Here is a 14,990-nt window from a genome sequence, read left to right as displayed (position 1 = left end):
GGCCCTTAGTTTGTTTGCCTCAGTTTCCTCATCTGCAAAATGGAGATGATAATAACAGCACCTTCCATGCAAGATTGTTGTGAGGATCAAATGAGATAGTTAATTTTAAAGCTCTTAGCATAATTGCTGGCATATAGTAAGCACTACATAAATGTTAGTTATAATGATGGTGGTGGTGGTGTGTTTTTTGGGTTTTGAAACATATTTGTGTGGGTCTTATGATGAGATGAGTAGTGTCAGTAATGTGCACTAATTTGTCATTATTGCCTTGTTATTTTAGCGGATTTCCACCTGTTCAAACACTATGTTTATTGGATCTTGTCAAGTGGCTTTTGGCACAATGTGGACGCCCCCAAACAGAATGCAGACACAAATCCATAGAACTTTTTTATAAATTTGTTCCTTTGCTACCAGGTACAATGACCAGTGTTTTGTTATAACATGCTAATTTATACAGAGGTTGAGGTTTATTTCAGAAAAGCTTTTATATCAGTTGAATGGTATGTAGCATAGTAGTATTTAGTGTGTGGCAGTATTTTTTTTTTAAAGTAAATCTCTTGACTAAAAGGAGTTGTGATTAAATATTTGCATAAATGACTGCTGTTAAGTGGTGATATTAAGGAAATTATTTTGAATTTTATAACTTTATTATTGAATTTTTTAGTTTATACCTGTTTTTACTTTTTGTAGTCTATTTAATTTTACTTTGCAAAGCAAAACTACTCTGATCATACAGTATTCAACATTATATTCATTTAATATCACACTATTTTTAATGGACAGTTAGTGAAATAAGTGTTACTGTACTCTGCTGTTTCAACATATATATCCCTAAATGTCTAGATATTTACCACTGAAAAGTCTTAGACTTTTTTTTTTGGGGGGGGTCATTTGGGATTAAGTAACTTGCCCAAGGTCACACGGCTAGTTTTTTTGTGTGTATTAAGTGTCTGAGGCCAGAAACTCAGGTCCTCCTGGCTCCAGGGCTGGCGCTCTACTCACTGTGACACCTAGCCGCCCCTAAGTCTTAGACTTTTAATAAAAGTACTAGAAAGAAGTTAATCTGATCCTTGCAAGAAAATACTTAGGTCACTATATTATATTATTAAAAATGGCTTTCTAATGAAACCAGTGAATTTATTCTTCACTCACTATTAGCATTGGGTGCTATATATACTACAGATAAGCTACAACTCATGAATCAAATCAGTCCCCTGTTTCATCTGAGATATAGAAAAAATACCACCAGTTAATTTAGACCTGCAGTTCTTAGATAATAGATTTAGTGCCAGAAGGGACCTTAGGGCCCCTCTCAAGTCTGACTCACTAATTTTATTGATGACAGGAAATTCGTATCACAGGGAGTAACACTGACCTTCCAAGGTGATAGATTATAAGTTGCAGAGACATTATTACACACCTAGGTCCTTAGACTCCAAATCCAGGAACTTTTCCACTATACCACACTGTTCTCGTGAAAGTCTATCTTTTTTTTGCTTTTTGGAGGGGTGAGGGCAGGGCAGTTGGGGTTAAGTGACTTGCCCAAGGCCACACGGCTAGTAAGTGTTAAGTGTCTGAGGTCGGATTTGAACTCAGGTCCTACTGACTCCAGGGCTGGTGCTCTGTTCACTGCCCCACCTAGCCACCCCATGAAAGTCTTTATAAGTCCTTATCAAAGGCATCATAAAGAGGTTACAAGCCAATAGATGTTGCTACATAAAGGCAGATGACCCTTTTTTCTCTAAAAATGTAAAAGGGTGATAGTTTGCACTTGCTTATAGCAGGAGATTAACAAGATATTTCTTTGTTGAAATTAAAGGTTAAAATTAGTATTTCAATGATGATAATACTTTAAAATTTTGTTGTTGTTCATCCTTCATTTTCTTTTTTAAAAAATTTATTTATTTTTAGTTTTCAGCGTTCATTTCCACAAGATTTTGAGTTTCAAATTTTCTCCCCATCTCTCCCCCCACGCCCCAAGATATGCATTCTGATTACCCCTTCCCCCCAGTTTGCCCTCCCTTCTATCATTGCCCTCCCTTCACACCTTTCCCCCTTATTTTCTTGTAGGGCAAGATAGATTTCTCTACCCTGTTGCCTGTATAACTTATTTCTCAGTTGCATGTAAAAACAATTTTTAACATTTGTTTTTAAAACTTTTGAGGTACAGATTTTCTCTTCTTCCCTCTCTACCCACCCTCGTTGAGAAGGCAAGCAATTCAATATAAGTTATACATGTGTAGTTATGCAAAACACTTCCATAACAGTCTTGTTGTGAAAGACTAACTGTATTTCCCTCCATTCTTTCTCACCCCCCTCTTATTCTATTTTCTCCTTTGACCCTGTTCCTTTTCAAAGGTGTTTACTTCTGACTACCCCCTCCCCCAATGTGCCCTCCCTTCTATCACCGCCCTGCCGTCTTACCTCCTTCCCCCTTTACTTTCCTGTAGAGTAAGATACCCAGTTGAGTATGTATATTATCCACTCCTTAAGCCAAACCCTATGGTAGTAAGATTCACTCACTGCCTTTCACCTACCCTTACTTCCCTTCCATTGTGAAACCTTTTTCTTACCTCTTTTATGTGAGATAATTTGCCCCATTCTATCTTTCCCTTTCTCCTTCTCTCAATATATTCCTCTCTCACCCCTCAATTTTAGATATCAGCCCTTCGTATTCAACTCACCCTTTGCCATCTATCTGTCTTATTTCCTCCAACCACCCTAATACTGAGAAAGGTCTCATGAGTTAAAAATATCTTTCCATGTGAGAATGTAAACAGTTCAACTTTAATAAGTCTGTTGTGATTTCTCTTTCCTGTTTACTTTTTCATACTTCTCCTGATTCTTGTATTTGAAAGTCAGATTTTCTATTCAGCTCTGGTATTTTTATCTCCCCCTGAAGTATTATGCTCCGTTTTGCTGTGCAGGTAATTCTTGGTTTTAATCCTTGCTCCTCTAACCTCCGGAATATATTCCAAGCCCTGCAATCCCTTAATGTAGAAACTGCAAGGTCTTGTATTATCCTGATTATATTTCTACAATACTCAAATTGTTTCTTTCTGGCTGCTTGCAGTATTTTCTCCTTTACCTGGGAACTCTGGAATTTGGCTACAATATTTCTATGAGTTTTCCTTTAGTATCTCTTTCAAGAGGAGATTGGTAAATTCTTGTAATTTCTATTTTACCCTCTGGTTCTAGAATATCAGGGCAGTTTTCCTGGATAATTTCTTGAAAGATGATGTCTAGGTTCTTTTTTTTTTTTATCATGGCTTTCAGGTAGTGCAGTAATTTTAAAATTCTCTCTCCTGGATTTATTTTCCAGGTCAATGGTTTTTCCAGTGAGATATTTCAAATTGTCTTGTATTTTTTCATTCTTTTGGTTCTGTTTTATAATTTCTTGATTTCTCATAAAGTCATTAGCTTCCATTTGCTCCATTCTAATTTTTAAGGAATTATTTGAAGTGACTTGCCTAAAGTCACACAGCTAGTTTTTTGTGTGTGTTAAGTGTCTGAAGTTGGATTTGAACTCAGGTCCTCCTGACTCCAGGGCCGGTGCTCTATTCACTGCTCCACCTAACTGCCTCCCAATGTTGACTTATTTTTCATGATTTTCTTGCATCACTCTCATTTCTCTTCCCAGTTTTTCCTCTACTTCTCCTAATTGATTTTCAGAATCCTTTTTGAGCTCTTCCATGGCCTAACAACATCTTCTTGGAGGCTTTTGATGTAGGAACTTTGACTTTGTTGTCTTCTTTTCGTTGTATGTTTTGATTTTCTTTGTCACCAAAGTAAGATTCTGACTTTTTTTATACTGTTGGCTCATCTTCCCAGCCCAATACTTGACTTTCTGCCCCCTTTGTCAAGGTAGGACTCTGCTTGCAGTGGGGTGAGGGCGTCCAGGTAGGCGTATTGTCCCCGGTTTCAGGGGTTTTGTGTCAGCCTCTGGATCCCCCACTGTCTGTGGGCCCAGTGCTCCGGAAGCAGCCGTTTTTCTACTCCACCTCATGTTGTTGCTGCCACCACCTCTGCCACCCTGGGCCAGGGCCTAATGGCATGCCCCTCTTTTATCCAGGTCCCGCAGAGCTCCCCCCCTACTTTCCACACTGGTCTCAGTTTTTGTGTGTTGAGAGTCTGGAAATTGTCACATCTGCCAGTCTGTGCCCAGTGAAGCCCTCATTGGACTGCGCTCCATTCCTAGCCCAATGCAACATACCCTTCCTGTCAGTCTTCCAGGCTGTCTTGGGCTGGAGATGTGTTTTACCCTGTCAGTTTGTGGGTTCTGCAGCCCTAGAATTTGTTTAAAGTCAATTTTTTACAGCTATTTGGAGGGATTTGTGGACAAGCTTAAGCAAGTCCCTGCTTTTACTCTGCCATCTTGGTTCCATCCCCATCCTTCATTTTTTTTTTTTAAGCAATCAGGGTTAAGTAACTTGCTCAAGGTTACAGGCCAGTTATTTCTGGGTGTGGTGCTGAGTATCTGAGCCCGGATTACCCATCCTTCATTTTCAAAGAGGACAGATGACATCACAATGTTGGGATAAAATAGTGGATGATGGGTGATGTCTCGCCTTGCATGTGAATTGGATTTAAGTGAGGCAGAGTTGAAACAAAGCATAATCTTTTCGTCAGATTGTTGCTTGAAAAAAATTTTTTTTACCTCACAGAGGGAATAAATACCAAAGTTGCTTTTTATCCTGTGTGAGTTATTCTACACTGAGTTGTGCTTAACATCAGTCACATGGTAAATTTGCATCTAGCTAATAAGATTTCCTGTCTCATTTGTTCATCCTCATCTTTTTTCTGTATTTATTCTTAAAGGTGTTTCTCCATTTGTATATGTCTAAATTTTCTTCTGGAGATCTCACCATCCTTTTCTGCACAAGTATCAGTGTCCCTCCCCCTATGCCATTCTTTCTCTCTTTCCTTTACCAATAATATTTTCATTTTATAGATATTTTTAAAATTGTGAACTTCAGCACCAAAAAGGAGCATTAACACACATGAAACAGAACATAGAAATTTCATTCTATGTAAAAAATGTGAATTTCCCATTCATCCTGTTTGCTTTTTTTAAACACAGTATTTAATAAATTGTATATATTGCTTCCAAAGCTGTATTGCATATCTATACTTCTTTCTGAACTTTCTTCTGTTTTCTTTCGAGTACTTAAAAAATGATACTGTGTTTCTCCCACTTTTTGCTGCATCACTGCATTTTATCTGTTCCCTTCCTCATTCCCCTCAACCCCAACTGAAAAACAAGAGAAAAAAGAACAAATAAACCTAGTCATGAAAAATAAATTTACACTTGGGTCATGTCCAGAAATGATTATCTCTACTTGTTATATTCGCTAACTCTCAGGAGGTGAGTGACATTCTTTATCATAACTCTACCAGAAACATGGTTGATCGTTGCTGTAGGCAGTCAGGTGGTAAAGTGGATAGCATGCTGGACCTGGAGGCTGGCAGACCTGAATTAAAATCCTACCACAGACATTTACTAGCTTTTTGACCCCAGACAAGGCACTTAAACCTCTGTCAGCCTCGTTGTTCTCAGTTGTAAAATGAAGATAGCACCAGCATCTGCTCTGCAGGGGTTCTGAGAGGATCAAATGAGGTCATGTTTGTAAAGCACTTAGCACAGTGCCTGACACATAGTGGATGCCATTGAAATTGCTTGTTCCTCTTTTCCTCCCTCCTTTTATCATAGTTCTTCAAACTCTCATAGTTGTTTTCCATTGTGATGTTTTCCTGGTACAAATTGTTGTGATAATTCTGATCACTTTACTTTGCATTAATTTGTACTACCCAGGATTCTCTGAAATTATCTCTTACATAATTCCTTGTGGTGCAGTAATATTGTGTTACATTCACATAACAGAATTTATTCATCTCTTCCCCAGTTGTCTAGGAGGCAATCTAAGGCAACTCTATTGAGACTAATTTCTTTCTTTTTTACTCCCTTTTAGTTCTCCTTTTAGCATCAAGAAGTTTATTTTGCTTGTAACTTCTCTCTCCCATGTATTATCTTTTTTCTTAATTCCCCCTTTCTCCCTCCTTTCTTTCCCTGCTTGTTTTTCTGTTAAGTTTGATGTTTTTCTCATTTGAACTGTGTTTGTGAGTATTCATGTTCAACCTTCCTTTATAAACACTTTCAGATAAAGGTTCATCTGATGCCAACTCCTTCCACAACTTCCTTCTTTGTGTATTCTTTTTACATATTTTAGTTATTTTTTTTTAATTTTTCAAGTGCTTTATTAACTTCTGATTTACATCATTCATTTCTGCCAGATTTTGAGTTACAAATTTTCCCCCCCTTTTTTCCCCTACCCACCACCCCAAAATAGCAGTCCCACAGGATATCCCCTCCTCCAATCTGCTCTCTCCCATATCTTCTCCCATACCCTCTTCGACTTTTCCAGTAGGGCAGGTGGATCTCTATGCCCCAGTGCCTGTATAACTTATTTCCCAATTACATGTGAAATAGTATTAATAATAGTATATATAAACACACACATATATATTTTTTAAACATTTGATTTTAAAACTTTGAATTCCAGATTCATTCCCTTCCTCCCTTATCACCCACCCTTACTGGGAAGATAAGCAGTTCAGTATAGGTTGTACATGTGTAGCTAACGTGAAATATTACCAAAGTAGATATATTGTAAAAGACTGACTATATTTCCCTCCCTCTTATCCCACCTCCCACTTGTTCTATTCTCTGCTTTGATCCTGTCCCTTTTCAAAAGTGGGTGCTTCCAACTTCCCTCCCCCCCCAGCCTGTCCTCCCTTCCATCATCCCCCCTCTCATCTCCTTCCCCCCTACTCTCTTGTAGGGTGAGATACCCTATTTAGTGTGTATGTCATTCCCTCCCTCAGCCAAATTCAGTGAGAATAAGATTGACCCATTCCATTTTGCCTTCCTATTCTTCCCCTCCATTGTAACCATTTTCCCTTGCCTCTTTTCTATGAGCTAGTTTACCCCATTCTGTCTCTCCCCATCTCCTCTCATTATATTCCTCTCTCACCTCTTGATTTCACCTTTTAAGTATCATCCCTTCCTATTAAATTGGTCCTGTGCCCTCTATCTATATATACCTGTAAACATATGTACACACATTCACATATGTATTCATACGCCCATATACTCTCCTATATAGACATATATATATATATGTATATATATATATATATAATTCTATTCCCTTCAACTATTTTCATACTGAGAAAATGTTCATCAGTTACAATTATTGTTTTTGCATGTAGGAATGTAAATAGTTCAACTTCGATAAGTTCTTTTTCTTTCTTTTTTTTTTCAATAAGTTCCTTATGATTTCTTTTCCCTGTTTACCTTCTCATGCTTCTCTTGCTTCTTGTATCTGAATGTCATATTTTCTATTCAACTCTGGTTTTTTCATCAAGAATGCTTGAAAGTCCTCTATTCCACCAAATGACCATATTTTCCCCTGAAACATGATACTAAGTTTTGCTGGGTAGGTGATTCTTGATTTTAATCCCAGCTCCTTTGACCTCTGGAATATCACATTCTAAACCCTTTGATCCCTCAGTGTAGAAGCTGCCAGATCCTGGGTTATCTTGATTGTGTTTCCACAATATTCAAATTGTTTCTTCCTGGCTGCTTGTAATATTCTCTCCTTGATCTGGGAATTTTGGAACCTGGCTATAATATTCCTAGGAGTTTTCTTTTTGGGATCTTTTTCAGGGGGTGATCGGTGGATTCTTTGAAGCTCTATTTTGCCCTCTGGTTCTAAAACATCGGGGCAGTTTTCCTTGAGAATTTCTTGGAGGATGATTTCTAGGTTCTTCCTTTGATCATGGCTGTTAGGTAGTCCAATAATTTTTAAATTCTCTCTCCTGGATCTATTTTCCAGGTCAGTGGTTTTTCCAATGAGATATTTCACATTGCCTTCTATTCTTTCATTTGTTTGGATCTGTTTAACAGCATCTTGGTTTCTCATAAAGTCATTAGCTTCCATTTGCTCCAGTCTAATTCTCAAGGAATGATTCTCCTCAGTGAGCTTTTGAGATTCTTTTTCTATCTGGCAAATTTGGCTTTTTAAGGCATTCTTCTCCTCATTGACTTTTTGAGCCTCTTGCCATTTGAGTTAGTCTGTTTTTTAAGGTGTATTTTCCTCAGTCAGGCTGTTGACTCTCATTTCGTAATTTTCTTGCATCGTTCTCATTTCTCTTCCCAATTTTTCCTCCACTTCTCTTATCTGCTTCTTAAAGTCCTCTTTGGCCTGTAACCAACTCGTATTTTTCTTGGAAACTTTTGGTGCAGGAGTTCTGACCTTCACTGTCTTCCTCCTGTTCCATGCTTTGCTCCTTTTTGTCCCCAAAATAGGAGTCTAATGTTGGAATCTTCTGTCTGCTTTGTTTCTTTGAGTTTTGAGAGTCTTTTATTCTTGTGAGATTTACCACTTTCTTTCTAAACTTCCTATGATTCTTCTAATTCTTCCCTTGGTCACTTGCCTCTTAATTTTTTCTTTAAAAATGCTTTTATTTATTCTCTTTATTCATGTAGTTTTTGTAGAAAGTCCACTTTTTCCCCTCAAGTCTCTGCTTGTAGTGGTTATGGAGTTCCAGTTACAATATTTTTTTATATTAGAGGGTGGTTCTTTTGTTTTTTGTTTTCAATTTACTTATCTCTCTAACTTTATTCCGTGATTTGAAGGTTTGTACTAGGGTCAGGCTTCACTATTTGCCTTGCTTTTCTGTGAGGTGGTCTTATCCTGGGTCCCTTGGATTTTTACATGCACCTCCACCTCCTTAGTAAGCCTGCCTAGATCTTCAGACCCTTTCCTGGTGTCTCAAGACAGCGTTATGAACCTTAAACCTGTCCTAGTTTGAGCACTGTGGCATTGTGCTGTTTGACATTTCAGTGGTCACCAATCTCTACCTCTCCAGGGTCTTACAAGGTCCCCCACCCCATGGCTTTCATTCTCAGTGAAGCCCTTATTCTTGTGGATTCCAAAGACAAAACTTTGCAAGCTATTTCATGTCCCTGGCAGTCTGGGAGGCTAAGCCTGTGCTGGAATCCCAGGGAAATTTTATTATTGCCCTTGCCTTCTGACTGATCTCTTGGATAGTTCCATGGTGTAATTGCTTCTTGGATTTCTTGATCATTATTCAGTCTGGTGAGAACTTCAGTTTTTGGCTATAGTAGGTAGATGGGAGTAGGGCAGACTGCCTCTTTCAGGTAGCCCTTTTAGCAGGAAGCTATGTCCAGATTTTTTCTCTTTTTCTACCTCTTCCCTCTGATTGTGTTGACTGGTTAGAATAGAATAAAATATTTAAGAATATAGAATAGAATATTTAAGATTTTTAAAAATGTATTTATTGGATGTAATTTTAATTTCCTGTCGGTTTTAAAACCTGACTGAACAGGAAATATAAAATTTATCTTAAAAACTCAAAATGCTATACTAACTTGCTTTTTATGTATTTGACTCACGGTTTCTTTTTATACCTCATGAGACATTGACCCTTCAGATCTTCCTATTCCAAACTTCAGAAAAATCACATATGTATATGTATACATGTATGTTTGTCTATGTGCAGAAGTATATTGTGTTACAGCTTCAGAATGCTTTGATCCTGTCAAATATTCTAAGTAGAGGTCATATTAAATTTTTTTGTTCAGTTTGTATTTGGGGGGTACCAGAGTATTAAAATAACTTTTAAAATACAATTTACTAAGAAGTAAAACATTTTGAGTTTAGATATAAATTATATATCTGACAGTTGTAAAGTGCTTGGAAATAATGACTTTTGATCAAATATCCTACTAATTTTGTTGTAACTATCATAATCTATATTTGTTTTGGTGTGGTCCTGTGATTTCATCTACATGGAGAACTGGTGTGGAAATTTCCTCCATTGGTTAAAGTGGGTTGCTCAGGGTCATTTGGTTACTATGCATCAGAAGCAGGAGAGGAGTCCAGCTCATAGAGAAATGAAACAGCCCCTACACCTGTGAAACTTAATCCATTAAGGGAGATTGTGCAGTTGTGGGGGAGAGGAAAAGCACCAGGAAAAGCCTTATGTAGGAGATGACAGTTGAACTTAGCTTTGAAGGAAATTATTGATTTCTAGAGGTGGAGGTAAGGAGACAATATTTTCTAGACAGCCCTTGCAAAAGCACAGAGATGGTATGTGGCTTTTGTGTGGCAGTCAGAAAGACCAGTGTGACAAGACCATGGAATCTATGAGTGGAAGTAGTTTTATTTTAATAAGGCTGGAAAGACGTGTCAAAGCAAGCTTATAAAGGGCTCTGAATGCCAAGTAGAAGAGTTTATATTTGATCTTAGAGGCAGTAGGGAGCTATTGGAGTTGATTGAGTAAGGGAATGACATCGTCCAACATAATGTTGTTAGGAGTATAATTTTGATATCTGTATAGAAGATGGAGTAGAGAGGTAAAAGAATATTTAGGAGGCTATTGTAGTAGTTAAGGCCACGTGAGTGAGCAGAAGGAATTGGAATGTGAGAGATGTGGAAATAGAAAAACAAGACCAGGCAACTGAATGGATATATGGAGTGAGGGATATTGTAAGCAGCTACCAAGGATAATTCTACAGTTGTGCACCTGGGAGCTTGGAAGGAAGACTTTCAGTAGAAATAAGAAAATTGAGAAAGGGGGGAGGTGAGAATCATAGGATGAGTTATGTGCTGAGCATTTGGACCATCACATATGGAAATATTCAGTAGGCAGTTGGTGATATCAGGCTAGACCTCAGAGAGATTGGGTGTATGTGTGTACACACACATATACATATGTCATATTTATCTATACACATGCACACATTTACACACATACAGAGATGGAGAAACAGTGAGTGAGTGAATTCTGGGAGTTATATGCATACAAATATTAGTTGAACTCATTGGAGCTGATGAGGTCATCTCTAAAGAGAGGAGAAGGCTGTTGGGTTTACCTATTTTTAGCTCTGGTATGTAGATGATGAAGTGAGGAGTTGGAGGAATGGTCAGAAGGGTAGGAGAACCAAGAAAGAAGAAATGCCAGAGGGAAAGAGGGTGGTCATCGATATCAAATGCCACAGCCAGGGTTTGCCTTCGTTCTACTCTGCTGTTAATACTATGTATAGTCAGATTTTAATTGTGTGGGTATAGATGTATAGCCCTTGGAGCTAGGAAGACCTGAAATCCTATTTCTGGTATTCCTGGTTGTGTGATCCTTGCCAGATTTTAACCTTTTAGTACTCTGCAACATTTTTTTTTTAAAGCATTTGGGGTTAAGTAACTTGTTCAAGGTTATACGGCCAGGTGTTTCTGGGTGGGTGCTAAGTGTCTGAGCCCGGGATTCGATCTCCAAGTCTTCTCAACACTGGAGCCGGTGCTCTTACTCGCTGTGCTACCTGGCTGCTCCCACTCTGCAACATTTTAAGTTGCAGAACAGTTGTCTGTTTGAATTGGGTAGAAGGAGTTTACTTTCCTTAAATGCCTAGTACTGTGTGAAGTAACAAATCTGGAACAACAATAAAAATGAAAGATATATAAAAAGAAGTGTATATACAAAGTTATTATGATATTTGTTGCCGTAGGCTTGAAAATTTATCTGCAATATAAAGCCCAAAATAAGGTCTGTTCTGATTAGTTTTATATTCCAAGTATATTAAAAAAAAATTTCCTGGTTTTTTTTTTTTGCTATTTTCATTAGTCATAATGATTTGATTATAAAAACAAAAAATTGATTCCATGTAAAATGTTCTGCTTTTGACAATATTAAACCTTGTTTTTTTTTTCTTTCCAGGCAACAGATCTCCATCTTGTTGGTTGACTGACATTCTCAAAAAAGAAGACATTTCTTTCCTCATAAATAGATTTGAAGGAGCAGGCAATGTTAGTGACCATTTGTCAGGAATCTTGGCTCAACCTACTCTCTTTGATTTGCAAGGACCCTTTACTTTAAGAGCTGTTGTGCAGTGGATGGATATGCTTTTAGCAGCTTTGGAGTGTTACAATACTTTTATTGAAGAGAGAGCTGTCAAAGCACAAGAGATATTAGGTAGGTAAAATTTGTGTTGTAATTTTTGGTTTTTACTCTGGGATATTTTTTACTCCATTTTAGTCCTACTGCAGAGGCTTTAGAAAAATATGGTATAAGTGTCACCCAGGGCTCCAGAGTATTCTAGCAAGGCAGTACCTCTAGCTGATGCTGTCAGCCTATAAGCTTCAGGTAAAGGTTTGTCAGTGAACTGGACACCTGTCACAGGAGCCTAGCTAAGTTTGGGGAAACTCCTTGTGAGAGGTTTGGACACCTGGTGGTAATTTTTTGGCCATATTAATTCATAAAAAAACCATCTTCTAAGGCAAAAAATTTTGGATCTAAATTGGTAGGAGTTCGCATACCAGTGAAGTCACAGATTCTTAAAGGATTGAATTATTAGATTACTAGGAATTAGAGCAATTAATGAGTAATGTGCTGGTTTAACTTGCTGATGTTATGTTTCCAAAGTTTTAATTTGTATATCATTAAAGCGTGTATCAGAGCCTTTCAATTTTTCTCCTGTTTTCTATAGTGTTGCATTTTAATTTGCTTTCATCTTCAAATGTCTTATGCTTTTTAAAAATTATAGTGTTAACTTCAGTAGAACTATGATCTCTGTGTATGGCCACTGGTCATTGATGGTCTGTGGTCTGAAAATATATACAAAGTGTGGAATATCCTGGTATCTAGGTGAATCCAAGAATTTGATATATTGATGTCTAGATGAATCACTCAAACAGTATTGGAAGAATGATCTCATTTATTTTTGGAATGAAATGAACTTTCTATAGGATTAGGAATGTAGAATGCAGTAAAGTGGAATTGAATGCGATTATATCCCAAAGGTCCTTTGTTCTCTCTTCTGTTTCTTCCTATATACAACCTGTTTTGACCCCTTTTCTTGGTCTTCTTTTTCTATTCATATAACAAAGACCATGTGACTGAGCAAGAAGTAGATTAAAGGATATATATTTTTTTTAAATCTGGCTTGTGAGAACTGGTAAGGTAAATGGTCTTCAGGGTCTTTTATTTATTTACAATGAGCCAGAGACCAAAATGTTGAAAAACCATTGTTGTCTCAGAAAGGTTTGAAAGAGTACCCCATTTGAAAGATAGTAATTTCCTTTAGCCAGAGGACTTCCTGATAGAAAATTAAGAATCATTAGGCTCTCTGAGCACTTGAAATTTAAAATTCTTGAATGACTTTTTTTTCTTTTAGGGCAATTGGGGTTAAGTGACTTGCCCAAAATCACACAGCTAGTAATTGTGTCAAGTGTCTGAGGCCAGATTTGAATTCTGGTCCCCCTAATTCCAAGGCTGGTGCTCTATTCACTGTGCCACCTAGCCGCCCCTTCAATGAATTCTTAATGTACCTTTCTTGTTCCTGATAGTCATTTAACTGGCAGGAGGTATTTGCATTTTCATTTTTAAAAAGAAATTTAATAGTCTGAAGTTCAAAGCTAGAAAATTGCTTTGTAAGATTTAATTGTCTTTATAGTACTTTTAATTATTTTTAGTTCTTGATGAAACTAATTGTATTTTACATTTTTACTATAGAATCAGAAATTGAATATTGTTTGGAGGATAAGTAACAACTTTACAATTCTAGCTTTTATTGGGCCATTACAGAAGCACAGAATTTTAGAACTTAAAGGAATCTCAATAGCCATCTGGTTTCTACCTGTATCTCCTAAAAAAAAAATCTCCACTACTACATATACGAGTGATTGCCCATTTTCTGCTTGAAGATCCCCACCACTAAGCCCCCTTCCCAAGGGAAATGAAATCTGAGGCAGCCCATTCCACTGATGGATAGCTCTCATTATTAGGAAGTTTTTTCTGACATCTGGCCTAAATTGTTCGTTTGCATCTTCTTGCACCTGGCTTCTGGCAATTTTCTCTGAAACCAGGTAGAACAAATCTAAACTTCCATATGACAACGTTTCATATAATTGAAGATTTCTGACTTGTCCTCTTCCCTTTTACCCCACTACATCCTCTCTTCATCAAGCTAAACATCCCTAGTTCCTTCAGTTGATACTTGTGTGGCATAAATTCAAAACCCTTTCATCATCCTGGTTATACTCAGGATGCTCACCAACTTATCAATGTTTTAAAAATTGTGACAGCTCTTCTAATGAAGTACTTATTTTATTGTACCTTTCTATGAGGACTCTTTTGGGTTTAGAATAAAATACTTGTACTTGTTTTGGACTAGAGAATTGTATAATAATTGTCTTTCTTATGCAATATTTTCTAGGTACGAAAGCAAAGTCTTCATTTTTGAAAGCTGTGGGATTTTTCTTAGAAAATATTGCTCTTCATGATATTAGGGCAGCAGAAAAATGTTTTGGCACTGGCGTGAAAGGCAATGTGTTCAGTCCACAAGAAAGAGAAGAATATAATTACAGCAAGTGTACAATTGTGGTCAGAATTATGGAATTTTCCTCAATGCTTCTAAATACTTGTCAGGATGTCTGGAAGGTAGGAACACCAAAAAGCAATCTTTTTTAATTGATAAATTTGTAATAGTCATTTTATTTATCATATTTATTATATTATATAGCATATCCCAAGTTTAGAATTCTTTAAACATACTGGTTTTTAAAAAAAGCTTAAATAATTAACCAAACAATAAAGAAAATTGTAAGATATTATGGGAGGTTAGCTAGTATCAAGTTGCTGGGAATTGGCCAAAAGTAACATTGCAGTAGCTACACATGTATAACCTATATTGAATTGCTTGCCTTCTCAATGAGGGTAGATGATAGAGAGGGAAGAAGGGAGAGAATTTGGAACTCAAAGTTTTAGAAACAAATGTTAAAAATTGTTTTTACATGCAACTGGGAAATAAGATATATAGGCAGTGGGGTATAGAAATCTCTCTTGCCCTACAAGAAAATGAGGGGGATAGGAGGGGAGGGAGGGCAGATTGGGGGAAGGGGTAATCAGAATGC

At 37.2% G+C, this 14,990-nt stretch overlaps 1 protein-coding gene across 2 annotated transcripts in view; it reads left to right on the top strand.

Annotated features, from left to right (window-relative positions):
* Nucleotides 1-14,990, top strand: part of PRKDC (protein kinase, DNA-activated, catalytic subunit) — a 183,383-nt gene that overhangs the window by 54,097 nt on the left and 114,296 nt on the right. For both annotated transcript variants that reach the window (XM_069099902.1, XM_069099901.1), the window contains exons 30-32: nt 281-414; nt 11,797-12,051; nt 14,294-14,517. In XM_069099902.1, coding sequence (XP_068956003.1) covers nt 281-414; nt 11,797-12,051; nt 14,294-14,517 — 613 coding nt within the window. The remainder of the gene's footprint in view (nt 1-280; nt 415-11,796; nt 12,052-14,293; nt 14,518-14,990) is intronic.

Source organism: Petaurus breviceps, unplaced genomic scaffold (assembly GCF_028583685.1).
Source record: "Petaurus breviceps papuanus isolate PSGF00001 unplaced genomic scaffold, PetGlider_PUasm1.0 38, whole genome shotgun sequence".
In the NCBI taxonomy this organism is placed as follows: Eukaryota; Metazoa; Chordata; class Mammalia; order Diprotodontia; family Petauridae; genus Petaurus; species Petaurus breviceps.
Note: the sequence above shows the minus strand (reverse complement) of the source record. Positions and strands in the feature narration are given on the sequence as shown.